Source organism: Megalops cyprinoides, chromosome 6 (assembly GCF_013368585.1).
Source record: "Megalops cyprinoides isolate fMegCyp1 chromosome 6, fMegCyp1.pri, whole genome shotgun sequence".
Lineage (NCBI taxonomy): Eukaryota > Metazoa > Chordata > Actinopteri > Elopiformes > Megalopidae > Megalops > Megalops cyprinoides.
The window spans coordinates 1,212,591-1,225,806 of record NC_050588.1 but is presented as its reverse complement, the minus strand read 5'-3'; the positions used below and the strand labels follow the sequence as shown (position 1 = coordinate 1,225,806).

The 13,216-nt window shown below is 44.3% G+C and overlaps 1 protein-coding gene across 1 annotated transcript in view; it reads left to right on the top strand.

The window, feature by feature from the left end:
* LOC118779865 (carboxy-terminal domain RNA polymerase II polypeptide A small phosphatase 2-like) overlaps positions 1–7,683 on the top strand; it is a 35,420-nt gene extending 27,737 nt beyond the window's left edge. Inside the window, exons 6-8 of the mRNA XM_036532174.1 lie at positions 388–480; positions 3,034–3,219; positions 4,572–7,683. Of these exons, the coding sequence (XP_036388067.1) occupies positions 388–480; positions 3,034–3,219; positions 4,572–4,697 (405 nt within the window). The 3' untranslated portion in view covers positions 4,698–7,683. The remainder of the gene's footprint in view (positions 1–387; positions 481–3,033; positions 3,220–4,571) is intronic.
* The last annotated feature ends 5,533 nt before the right edge of the window (positions 7,684–13,216 follow it).

Sequence of the window (13,216 nt, the reverse complement as noted above, 5' to 3'; positions counted from 1 at the left end):
ACTCTACCTCCGGCCTCCACCTGGGGCTTCGCCCCTGTGGCCTCAGCCTGGTTCAAGTAATCCAGGATAGGCTAGTTCCCACCAGCTTGGCCTATTCTCGATTACTTGTTTCAGGAGGCGGCTCTCAACAGCTGAAATGGACGCCACAGCGGGGGACAGACGAACAGACTGCTGACTCAGTGCGCTAATGTCAGTTCAGTTTGCCACACACAGTACAAAGCTGACGTAGAAGTGAAGACCACCACAAGTACAAACACAGACCTTGTAGGACAGCTGTAAAACAGACAGGTGAATGGATTGGTTGCTTGGATAGATGACAGACAGTAAAAGGACTCAGATCTGGGGAGGGCTGGTTTTCCCGCGCTCATGCTCACTGCGTCTCTACAGGTCTACGTCCTGAAGAGGCCACACGTAGACGAGTTCCTTCAACGGATGGGGGAGATGTTTGAGTGCATCCTTTTCACTGCCAGCCTCGCCAAGGTAAAAACCCAAAATGGCTCCGCCCTCAGATGGCTCCACTTTTGAATGGCCCTATGTTTGAATGGCTCCTTATGCTGGAAGATGGACTCAAACTGTTTATTTACAGATTTATTTGGAAGGCAGTCATATCGTTTTACTGCGCTAGTGTTGATACAAATCAAATGCACCACAGCAGATACAAGAACAACAGTACAGCAGAGTAAGAGTTACAGTGAACAGTCATATAGCTGAAAAACAGTTTTTAAAACTGAAATGGAGCCTGCTTATCCTTACATATAGCTTGCATCGTATTGCATCATAATGCTGTCACACTAAACCCAATATAAAGCCTACAGTAATGAACACCGGCACAAAATCTACATGTTGTGATGACAAATGGGTTACTTAATAATTCATTTGTGTTATTATTATTATTATTGTTATTGTTATTATTACCATTATTATTATTATTATTATTATTGTTGCACAGTCAATATATGGATCAACTTTCCCACCCAGTAAAAACATATTAATTAAATATATATTTTTACCCCTCTGTAACTGACCTGTGACCTTGGTTCATAGAGGGACCCCCACCAGCTGACCTGCTGTGTCTCCCAGTAGCTTGCTCTGCTTTGGCAGTCCCTGTGTTTCTTAGTGCCCCGGTGAACCTTTCGTTAAGACTTCTCTTGCCCCTTTTCCACCAGCGCATTTCGAGGGCCGGATCGGAGCCGGTGCCTAATCTTCAACCAATTCTTCGCGTTTCAACAGCCAAAGAACCGGCTCTCGGCCAGGAAAACTGGTTCGAGAGCGGCACCAACTCTTTGCTGGTCTAGAACAAAGAGCCACTATGTCAGGGGCTGGGGGTGGGATTATCGTGACCAACTAAAACTTTGTGACCGCCATTTTTAAAAAACCAGAGCTAGTGTAGCGTCTAGTCTGCCTGAAAAGAAGAAGAAAAACCAAAGTTTTTTTTTTTTCAAACATTTTGCCTTGTTGCCAGCCAGCTATGTATTTCTTAGCTGTTTAGCGAGCTACTGATTTCTCACATCAGTGTTACAAACGTAACATTGATGGCTAGCTAGCTGTTGGTCAGCTAACATTAGCCAAGCAAGCATAGCGACTAATTTCTCACATCAATGTTACATTTGACTTTCGTCATGACCAGCAGCTAGCTAGCCAGCTACTGTCACCTTGGCAATTTGAATAATTAAGTGGCAACTAATCCCAAAGCTTTCTCTTAAATGTGTCGCATTATAGCTTTCTTGTTTTACAAAATTCAAACTACAGAATGGAGCTAAATTTAGTTAAATCGATTTAAATTACTAACAATTAACTTTTAGGTTAGGTTGAGTGCAATGAACAATAACGTTTAGAGCACAGACCTCACAAAAGCTGTGATGTGTCATGAGCATTTAACGTAATTTAAATCGGTAAATGCCATCCTTGTTAATTAATCTTATGTTGTAGCTTTCGCTAGCACACAAACTACAGACAATCTGTGCTGTTTCCCGAGCATAATGATTTACTCCATTCTCGCGATTGGTGTCGACTATTCTGTGAATATTTGTTTTATTGTTAATCAAGGAGGATAAATGGGAACAGGTTGAAAGTAACGATAGATTTAAAGATAGTGTTTGGGCTTCCCCTATTTCCAGCTCACCAGCCACCACTGCCAGCTTGGCGCTAGCAGGAAAGCAGAGACGTATACAGTGACGTAATGACGTGGCTCTATGGTGGCTCTCTGCCCGTGGAAAAGCAAACCTATTCTTAGAAGGTTTGCAAGTTGAAGCAACTCCAAACTGGCACTAGCACAAGCCCAGAACTAGCTCGTAGTTTGCATCCTTGGAAAAGGGGTATGAATGTACCTGAAGCAGCCAGTGACCTCAAAACACCAGCTGAGTCTTAAGGGTGAATGCAAGTAGCTTTAATATGCAGACAGCTTTGGAATGAGAGGCACTCTGAAGGTATTTGATCTCAAGTACATACAGGAAAATCCTCACGCTCCACTCCCTGCTGTAGTATCTGCATAGCCTCCCTGCTATACATCCTCAGTGGCCCCCAGAGTAATCCCAGCCAATCCCCTTTCCTCATCCCCTGCCCCCTCCTTCCTTCTTGCTCACTCCCCCCTGCCTCTCTCTGTTACTCCCTCCCTCCCTACTGCTTTTTCTGTCCCTCCCTCGTGCTTTTTCTCTCTCTTCTTCCTCCCTCTCTCCTTCCTGCCCTCTTCCTCTCCCTCCCTCCTCTGCTCCCTTTCCCCCACTCCTGCTCTCTTTCTGTCTCTCCCTCTGTCTGTCCTGTTCTCTTTCCCTCCTGGTCTCTCTTTCTTCCCCTCCTGCTCTGTCTTCACCTCTCTCTGTCTGTCCATTTCTCCCTCTCTCTCTCCCTCCCACCTGCTCTCTTTCTCTCCCTCCCTCTCCTGCTCCCTCTTGCCTCCCTCCTGCTCTCTCCCTCTCCTGCTCCCTCTTCCCCCCTTCCCTTCTGCTCCCTCTTCCTTCCCTCGTGCTCTTTTTCTCTTCCTCCCTCTCCTGCTCCTCCTCCTGCTTTCTTTTTCCCTCTCCCCTCCTCCCCCAGTATGCAGACCCAGTGACTGACCTGCTGGACCGCTGCGGTGTGTTTCGGGCGCGGCTTTTCCGGGAATCCTGCGTTTTCCACCAGGGCTGCTACGTCAAAGACCTGAGCCGGCTGGGCCGTGAGCTCCACAAAACCCTGATCCTGGACAACTCCCCTGCCTCCTACATCTTCCACCCTGAAAATGCTGTAAGTCTCACTCCTCCCACTGTCCTCCTCCACACCACACCCTGAAAAAGCTGGTTCCCACCCCCTCTCCCACTGTCCTCCTCCACACCACACCCTGAAAACGCTGGGTCCCGCCCCCTCTCCTACTGTCCTCCTCCACACCGCACCCTGAAAACGCTGAGTCCCACCCCCTCTTCCACTGTCCGCCTCCACACCACACCCTGAAAATGCTGTGAGTCCCGCCTCCTCTCCCACTGTCCTCCTCCACACCACACCCTGAAAACGCTGTGAGTTCCGCCCCATCACTCTCGCTGCCCTCACTCTTTGCTTTCTCTAACAGTAATCTTAAGTCTTTCTCAAACCTGTCACTTCTCATGATTGTCAAGCTGTAATTATTCATGGCAGCAGCTCTATTCAAATTTCCAGATTTCTGGTTGAACTTCACTTGTGCTTGTAAAGATCGCTTGCAGGTTCCTGCATGTTCATCACCAGGGCAACCACAGGCTGGAGGAGCTGCTGTGCACTTCTCCCCTCTTGCCAAGTTTCTCTTACAGGGGACCAAGGGGTGTTCCATGTGCTCAATCAGGAAACCCCAGCATAATAACTGAGAGGAACACACAAACGCAGTTCTAAAAACAGGAACATAGAAAAACAGTTCTAAAGAACGGAACATGCCAAAGTGGTTTTAAAGATGGAAATATGGTAAACTTGCTTGGAAGTCTTTCCTCTTTGTTTGCCCAGGTAGATGAAAGTGGAAATACAGGTGGTAGGCACAGAGAGCATGCAGCAGGTTTTACTTTACTTCACAAACAGGTAACCCCGCTCTCACTTCAGAAGTGTTGCCACCCAGGTCTGTCTAACATTCACTTATTTGATGCTTTTCTTGCTTTGGTCAAATACTGATTTGAGATGTCAGAAGTAATTGCTAAGCAGAGGAGCCGTTAGAGTAATGGTCACTGTGCCAGTGATACAGCTCATGTGGCGTTCAGGCTTCATTGTTGGAGGTGAAGGGGGAGGCAGTCGGCAGGACAGTAACGCGTTTACACCAGAGCCTCTCCCGGATTCAGCAGTCCTTTCACACCCTTCATTTGAATGCAATTTAAATGTTGTAACAATAGCTGCAGTTCACTTAGGTCACACTGACAGTTGAGCACAAAGCCTCACTTCCTCAGTCAGAATAGAGGTGCGTTTATACCACACAACATTCAGTGCCCCTATTTTGGTCTATTTTGTGAGTCTTTCTGCTGTTGCACAGCTCCTTCCAACTGATTTGCTGTGAGTGATCCCAGAGAATCCCCCCGCTGGGGTTGAGTTGATGTATTGTACTTGTGCCTACAGTGCAGTTGAGGTAATTTGTGTTGCTTGTCCCTCAGGTGCCTGTAGTGTCCTGGTTCGATGACCTGGAAGACACTGAGCTGCTCAACCTCCTACCCATCTTCGAGGAGCTGAGTCAGGCAGAGGACGTCTATGCCAAACTACAGCAGCTGCGAGCCCCTTGACCTCTGACCCCTGACCCCCATCCCCCCAGACCAGACCAGACCCCACTCCATAAAAGCAAACTCTGTTGAAAGGCAGGCGCAGTACCCTGCCCCCTGGCCTTGTGTCCAAGCAGCGGTCCATCGTTCCTCTCATCGTTCGGTCCTCCCTCTCAAGTTCACTGGGCGAGTTTGTTTCCAGACCGAGGGGGCTAGCGGCAGCACAGTCCAGGTGGAAAATGACCAACTCAAACAGGCCTGTCTTCCGGACTCGGCTTCATCAACAACTCAACCAACACCTTTCAATCTCAACACTTCAGCCTTGCACAGGACTTTACAAAGCACTACCGTTTCCAAAACAAGACTTCTCCTGATTATAGGACTATCACAAATGGGATTCTCAATGCATTACTGTAATGTAACTGGCCTTATAACTTAGATGCCAACTGCTGGTGGCTTTAAGGCTTTGCAAAAAAGAGGTGCAGCCGTAAATATTGTTCAGATATGAAGTGGATGCCTTTGAAACAAAATGGCTATTTTTCAGAAAGGTACTTCCTTCTACAGGTTTTCAGAACTGCCTTAAGTCATCTCAAGGAAATCCCTTAAAAAAAAAAATCCATGGGTCTTTCTAGCCAGTCACAAACCAGCACGACCTGACATGTGACTTGGGGGTCCTTTGTACCCCTGATTGTCCATCACTGTGCCTTTTGAAAAGTGATTAAATTTCAGTAAAAGAAAAGCTTTTTGTTCCTTTACAAGTAATGGTTGTTCTTTTTTCAGATTGTTTCAGCTGTTTTTTATATACATTTTAAATGTCTTTTTAATGTTCAGTGTGTTAAGCAAGAAGTGATTTTTCATTTTGTAATAATGTTTCAAAAGCAGCATGAGGAAAATCAGCCATACAGAATGCTTCTTGGCAGCAGCCTTCCGAGATGGAGTCAGGGACTCGCCGTCATCAGTTGCAGGGGACCATCTCAGCTACAGGGTTAAATCCACAGTATTACAGCAGATGCTGGCCTTGACAAAGCCTGGCCCACTCTATGCAATTCAACCCTACACACATTCAGATCGCTGCTCCTGCGTTCCCTCTTGGGTCCTGTGGACCAGGTTCAGCTGCCTTTGAGACCAGTGCTAAACTGGACAGGCCCCTCACGAAATGGGCTTGTCACAAAATGAGCCTGCTCGGACAGCATGAGCGCATGCACACCGTATTCCTGCGGCACTTGTTCTGCCTTGGGGTATGCCATTGAGACTTTTCTTTTGTCGCATTTGTGAGCGGGGTGGGCGTCCACTGCTGTGGCCTTGTCCTGGAGGCAGTGGTGCTCTGTAGACCAGGGCATCTGCAATCACACTGTTCCTGTTGTCTGTGTCTGTTTATATTGGTGACGTGATGACGGTTATCATCATTGGTTTTTGTTCCCCCCTAACAGTAATTAAAACCCTCCTCGTGGGGGAGTTTGCAGAAGGGCAACAGCAGTACCTGCACGTCAGCCCACAGTTCCTGGTCAGGGTGGAGAAAGTGCTCGATTAAACACACCTGGAGATATTTGTTATAGTGGAGACAGGACACACCCCCCCCCCCCCCCCCCCCCCGCTGATGGGAACTATCCTGGCTTCAGTTCATCCAAAAGGAATTTTCTTTTTCCTTTTTTCCCCCCAAATGAAACAAAGCACCTACCTATTTCAAATGTGCAAAGTGCCTGAGGTTTATTACTGGACCTTTGGACTGAGTGGCGAAGGAACCTCCATATTTCATTTTGTTTGTTTTTTTTTTCATTAACATTTCAGATTGTATACCTATCCCTTCTTTTGCTAACCTTTGGATTTATGATGTTGAAAGAATCTGCCTTGTTTGTGCACAATGCAAGCAGTAACATTACTGTCCTGGTGACCCTGTCCATTTTCTGAAATTTGTGATCAGATTGATGTCATGCTCTTTGTCATGCTGATTGAAGGGGCCTCAACTGATTTATACATAATCTGTTTCTGTCAGCTACCTTGATCTGTCACTCATAGATATAATTCTTATCTTGTTTCTTTTTGGTGTTGGGACACGGTGGAGGGTATTAAGTCAACCACTTGCTGTGTAATAAGTATAACTGAATCCAAGTGGTGAATACAGACAAGGGTTTACCAAAGCTGCCCATCTTTCTCATGGGGGACCAAGCAATTCCAAATGCAAACAATATTAAAGCCCTTTCTGTCTCTGTTTTTCAGGATTTTTTTTCCTTATTTGTCACTATGTGATATGCAATACGACATCATTGGAGCAATAATGCAGTTTTGCGATGTGCACATCTGTCACCAAAGTTCACTGTGACATAGCTAATACAGGCACGTTGCAGGCACACTCCTCGTCCCAGCTGATTGTAATTCAGGGCTCCCTAACTGGTCACTTTTAAGGACCCATAAGCACCTGACTGCCCAGAGAGATCTTTGGGAGTGAATAAAGAGAATGTGGTAGCATCCATTTCAGTCTAAGCAGAGATTGGGTTGAGCCTGTGTAATCACTAGATCAGGTCTGAGCAGGGGGTAGGTTGAGTGAGCACAGATGGGGTTGGGTCTAAGCAGGGATTGGGTCTGAGCAGAGATGTGGTTTAGTATGGGTAAAGACCTGGTTGAGTGCAGGCAGAAATGGGTTTGAGTCAGTAGAAACAGTTGAAGTAAGTGGTGGTGAGCTCCTGGCAGAGTGTCTGTATGACCAGATCCTTTGCCTCGATCCTGCATACACATGTACTACATTAAAGTGTTCATGTGTAATTCTAGTACATGCACCAGATAAAAGTGTTAACATGTAATACACACACTAGGTTTAGGTGTTCATGTATAAATCTGGCACATATACAAATTTATGGTATTCATGTGTCATTCTAGTACGTGTACTAGATTAGTGTTTCATGTATGAATCTAGCATACATACTAGATGAATGTTATTGTGTAGTTCTAGCACATGTACTAGATTATAGAACCTGTGAAAGGCAGACAGGTTCTAGAATACGAGTCATTTTTACTGTTGTCCCACTTTGTTCACTGTCAAACCTAAAATTATTTGAAAATGCTTAGTGAGTTTCTTGCCTCATTGGAAACGCACTGAACGTGCCAATATCAGGAGGATGTTTGGGAGCCTCTGACAGGTGCTCTAGGGGTGCCTGCCTTAGAACGCAGCTGTTCTGTGATGAGGAGGTGTGTCTGCCAGGTCTGAAAGTTGGTGATTTCTATGGGAAACACAATTGCAACACAATTCCTGTTTCTTTCAACATCACAGGAATTAACAGGCACAACATTTCATTATTTTTGCTGTCATCTGTCATCAGAAGTCTTAATGCACAGGGCTTCACCCATCTTGGAGAAATGGTTCAGTTATAAACCATTCATTCAGGACTGAAAATATTTAAAGTGTCTGACAATGCCCAAGTATGTACTGAGAATATTGCTACTGTAGCTCTCAGACATTCCACCCTCAATGTGCCACTGTCAACTCAATTTATGTGGGGAGTTTGTGCTTTTCTGTCAGATGGCTGGATTTGTTGCTTAAGTTGCTGAGGGAGACACGATGAGGCAAGTGTGGGATTCATGCCCCAGTGTGGAGTAGGAAGGCCCTCCTGAAGTTTCCCTTTGACGCAGTGGTCCGTACGCACAAGCACCCAGCACAAACCTCAGTGCCTTCGCGCACTGGGGCTGGTTAGTGAAGGTGGCCTCTGTCATTATGAGCTGTGTTCCAGGAAAGTGGGAGAAACGCCAGTTAGAGTCAGGACATCTTGCCAGCTGGCTACACCACTTACGTAAACTCCATAGTGGCTGTTGTTATTGCAAATTAGTATTAATTATTCATTTCATATTATGCAAGCATACTTAAGAATGTTCCATGGCAAAAAGCTCATCACTTTTTGTGTAAATGTTGGAAGGCTCATTTGGTATGTTGGAACTGTGAGTTATGAAATGAGTATGCCATTGAGGTTGTACAGTAGATGATTTGGGTTATCTAATGGGCCCAATAGACGAATAGGCCATGCATACTCTATCCTGAGGATCTGTTTGCTGATATAAAAAACAACTACTACCTGCTGCTGTTTCAAGGTGTTCCATTAACAAAAAAAAAAAACCCTTAGCAGAAGCTTATCTGGGCTGTGCCTTTGGCCAGCAATGACCAGGAGTCCACAGTGGCAGAATACAATTTCTTTCATTCATGGAAGGTAGTGTGGGCTGTACCGGACAGAGTTGTTCAGCACTCACTAGTACCTCTAGTGACTCATCAGGTGCTTGAAAGTTACTCATATGGGTTTCCTGCTGTCCTATCCACTGGCATTTTGTCTGCTGAAGTGCACTGTAGGACTTGCAGTGCAAAAAGGAGCAACTGGCTACATGCGCAAGTGTCATAGGATTGCATTTATAGCGTATCAGTGCTCCTGTGTTCGTGAGGTTGTTGTGGTGTAGGGAGCCCAATGGTACATCAAAGCCTGGTGTGTAGAGGAGATGAGAGGCATAAATAACATTGAGATGTGGAAATGTTCCTGGCTGTGTGTAAATCTTTAATGTACAGAGTGATGCCATCCAAGCTACAATTAGCCCTTTAAGGCAAGCTGGAATAAAATGGAGGAGGAGGAGGAGATGTTTCTAAGGAAAAATTGTGATCAGAAACAGTTTTCTGTTTGGGATTGTGTGCCTGTCTGAACATTCTCCATATCTGCATGCAGCAGGTTGGATAGTCATTCCATCCTGTTTCAGTGTAGAGCATAATGCCTAAGTTGCCTGAGGGTGGTGATAAAGATGCCACTTCCCTTGACCAGTACAATTAGTGTGTAATAGGGCAAGATCAAGTCTGTGTAAAATACAAGCCATCTTAATCACCATCAGCTTAGCTGTCTCAGATGGCTAGTAGGAGCCTTGCTTCAGAGGGTACAGCATTTCATTACTTTTCTCTGTTATCAGTTGACTCGTTTTGATTTGACCTGTAATGGCATTGTCACAGAGGGCTAGACACAATATCGATAGCATAAACTCTAATCCTAAAGGTCCCTTAAGCATCGTGCATTTGTCCTGGAGAACAACTTTTCCAGCTTTTGTTGATAAAAGTGTACTTGAGGGCTGCTGATGCTGTATATTCAGGGTGTTGTTTCCATGTTAAGTGTTAGCAATTTTCAGCTGAAAATGTGAGTATTGGTGGAAATGTATACGCAGTAAAAACAGTCATATTTTAATCTTTCATGTGCATTCACAATTCAAAATACTGTATTAGGATTTAGGTATTCAGAAGACTTGAAGTAATGCCTAAGATTTTTATATTGTATTTTTGAGCTTTTGTAAAGCAAACCAACATTCTGAAAATTGTTCAGCAGATGAAATAAACACAATGATTATGCAGAAGTGTCTGGTGTGTTTGCGTGTATGTTGCCATTTCTCAGTGTCTTCCATGCGTTGACCCTGCATTACCCCTAGGTTGAAATACTACTGAGCCCTTCAGCATGAACACACAGTGGACTAGAGGCAAGCCAAACAGGAGAGATTTGCATTAGACCAAAAACTTTACAAACAATATTCAAATCCAGATGTTGCTGCATGTTTGCTTTTGGCAGTGACCATGCGTCGCACTGTTCTGATGGAAAATATTAAGAATCATCTATTAGCAAACTGCTCATTGCCAATTCTTAAAGTTCATAGGCTCGAGCAGTTTTTCTCGCAGTGACAACAGATAAGCGATCACACATAGACAATCACACCTACCACTGATTGCATCGCTTCATCTTTCATTAACATTAACGTTGTGCAGCGGGCCAATCAGAGGGGCTCAGAGCAGGAAGTGCTGCTCTTGCAGCTCTCCCCTTGCAGCCTTAACAGTAAGCCTTTATATGGGGCGGCAGTCTCATTTCCGCATGAATTTTTTTTCCCCTGAGGAAACAGGTCAGGTGAAAGCTTTATTTGTTTCCAATCCAAATCACCTTTCCATCCAAAGTTTGTTGTGACAAGGATGAATGGTTGGGTCAACAAGCCCTTAATCCTGAACCCTGACCACAGCCCCAACCCTGACCACCAATGGTTGACATTATCGGGAAATCCAAGAAATTACTCTTATGGTCAATCAACAAACATAGGGGGTATATCTGGAAAGATACACTAGGGTCCAAAATTATTGGGACACCTGGACATTTTGTGGTTAAGTGTGGATGTGTCCATGTTGCTATTAGTTTTATCACTCGAACCTAATTTATGGTGTGGCGAAAACAGTTACATGTTTTGGCAACTATTAACATTTTCAAAACATCTCTTTATGTGGTTGGCACACGATTGCCTGATGACTACTCTTATTTCAAACATTTTAATAATATGTATGACATTAATTCTGCCAAACAAACTGCCAATTCCATGACATTAACTTAATTTTAAAAGGTACCTACATACTTATTGGGTGCAGACAAGTGAACAAAAATGACCATCACTTCAATTAGGCCTGATTGAACGTTGCCCTGCCCCCTAATTGAACACTCATACTGAAGCCTATACAAACCTAACAAAGTTGGAACATGGTCACAGAAGATGAAGCTGAAATTGACATTGACATAAATATGACTTTCCCAATATCTGATGGAATATGCAGCAAAAATATTGTGGGCTTTCAGGGAAAAAAGTGAGTGTCCCAATAATGTTGGACCCCAGTGTATACTGGGCAGCAGTGTGGCATAGAGGTAAGGAGCAGGGCTCATAACCGAAAGGTTGCTGAATTGATTCCATTCTGAGACACTACCGTTGTACCCTTAGTCAAAGTACTTAACCCACAATTGCCTCAGTATATGTCCAGCTGTATAAAAATTGGATGAAATTGTAACCTATGTAAGTCATTCTGGATAAGAGCTTATGCTAAATGACAATAATGTAATGCAATATCATGAGTCAATAGTATTGTTTTATGTGCTTTAAGCTAATGTTAACTAATACTGTATTATTCTTATGGAACATAGTACATAAATTCCATATAAATTCTGGAAAACTTAAAATGTTTATCAAAACTTTAATGCAAGCCTTCACACAACAATGTGATCACTTATTTAACAGTTTTATTTTATATTTCAGTTCACCTTGTTCAACAGTTTGATGGATACTGAGCGGGAATAAATTGATAACTGTAAACTGGTGTTCAGGAGTTGTCTGTCTGCCAGACTACAGCACATCAGGGATGCACTACACACAGGTATATCTTAAAGGACATAGGAGAAGTATTGCATGCACTGGTAAGAGGACAGTGCATGCTACTTTCAGCCCCCAGAGGGTCATATTGAGTTAGCAAGGCTTGTGATGCAAATAAGCACTTAGAGGAACATGTAAAATTAAGATAAAATCAGCCACAAATTGAGAATAAGAAGAAACAGCTGCCCAGCATCTGCAGGTATGGGGCAGAGGAGCAGGGGCTGCTGGGAGGAGAGGCCCACCATGGGGAGAAGCCACAAAGACGAGCCAATGGGCTGAGTGCTGTTAAAGCCTAAAGTTAAAGGCCTCACCTCAGCATTATGGAGGCTTTGCTGTGGCATCTCAGATGCTTTGACTGCAAAAGACAAGATGAAAAAGAGAACCACTTCTTGCCATATCCTGTCCTCCAACCTCCCAGTAACCCTTTTGTCTTTTATCCACCTCCATCATTTGTCATCAGCTTTGTGGGGCCTAAATGGACCTAGCGTTCAATCAACCAGTGTCCAGCACTTTGCATTTTCGATGTTCCTTTTCTGCGTTTGATGACACCCCTGTGACACACCCATACATTACATTTCTTGTAACTTGTCTGATAAAATTGCTTTTTTTAAGGCACAGTGGTTGATATAAGAAACAAAATTGTCCAATGGCTTGAGCTCTTATTGAGACAGTCATGAAAAAGTCTAATATACAGTTAGGTCCATAAGTATTTGGACAGTGACACAATTTTCATCATTTTGGCTCTGTGTGCCACCACAATGGCTTTGAAATGAAGCAATCGGGATGTGATTGAAGTGCAGACTTTCAGCTTTAATTCAAGGGGTTTAACAAAAATATCATATAAACCATTAAGAATTACAGCAATTTTTATGCATAGTCCCCCCATTTTCAGGGGCTCATGATGATGATGTTGAGTGGGTCATCAAATGCTGTAGGGAAAATGGATGATGTTGAAAATACAGGATGCAGGAAGGATGCTGTAGGAAATGGAGACCTGCTTTGAGTGAGGGAGCTGCCTGTGGACGCTTCAGATGAGTGGTTAATGGTAATGCTCTGGCATGGGTCTCAGTTTCATCAATAATTAAAGTATAGCAAAAAAAATCAATATAATCATGGCGAGCTGCCAATACAGTGATGCCTGCTTCCTGGCAGAGGAAGCTTATAAATGATTCCCCCCATCCCCCCCATCCCCAGCCTCCTCTTTTCTGCAGCCTTTGGATCTAATCACACTGCTGCTTTTGCCTCATTTGCCTGACACCCTACTCATCTTCCCACTCTCTAATCTGTGATTGGATTGGGAGATAGGAGAGGCCTTGGGCATGCAAACATAGGGAAATCACTCCAGCTGAAGGCGCTGCCCTCCA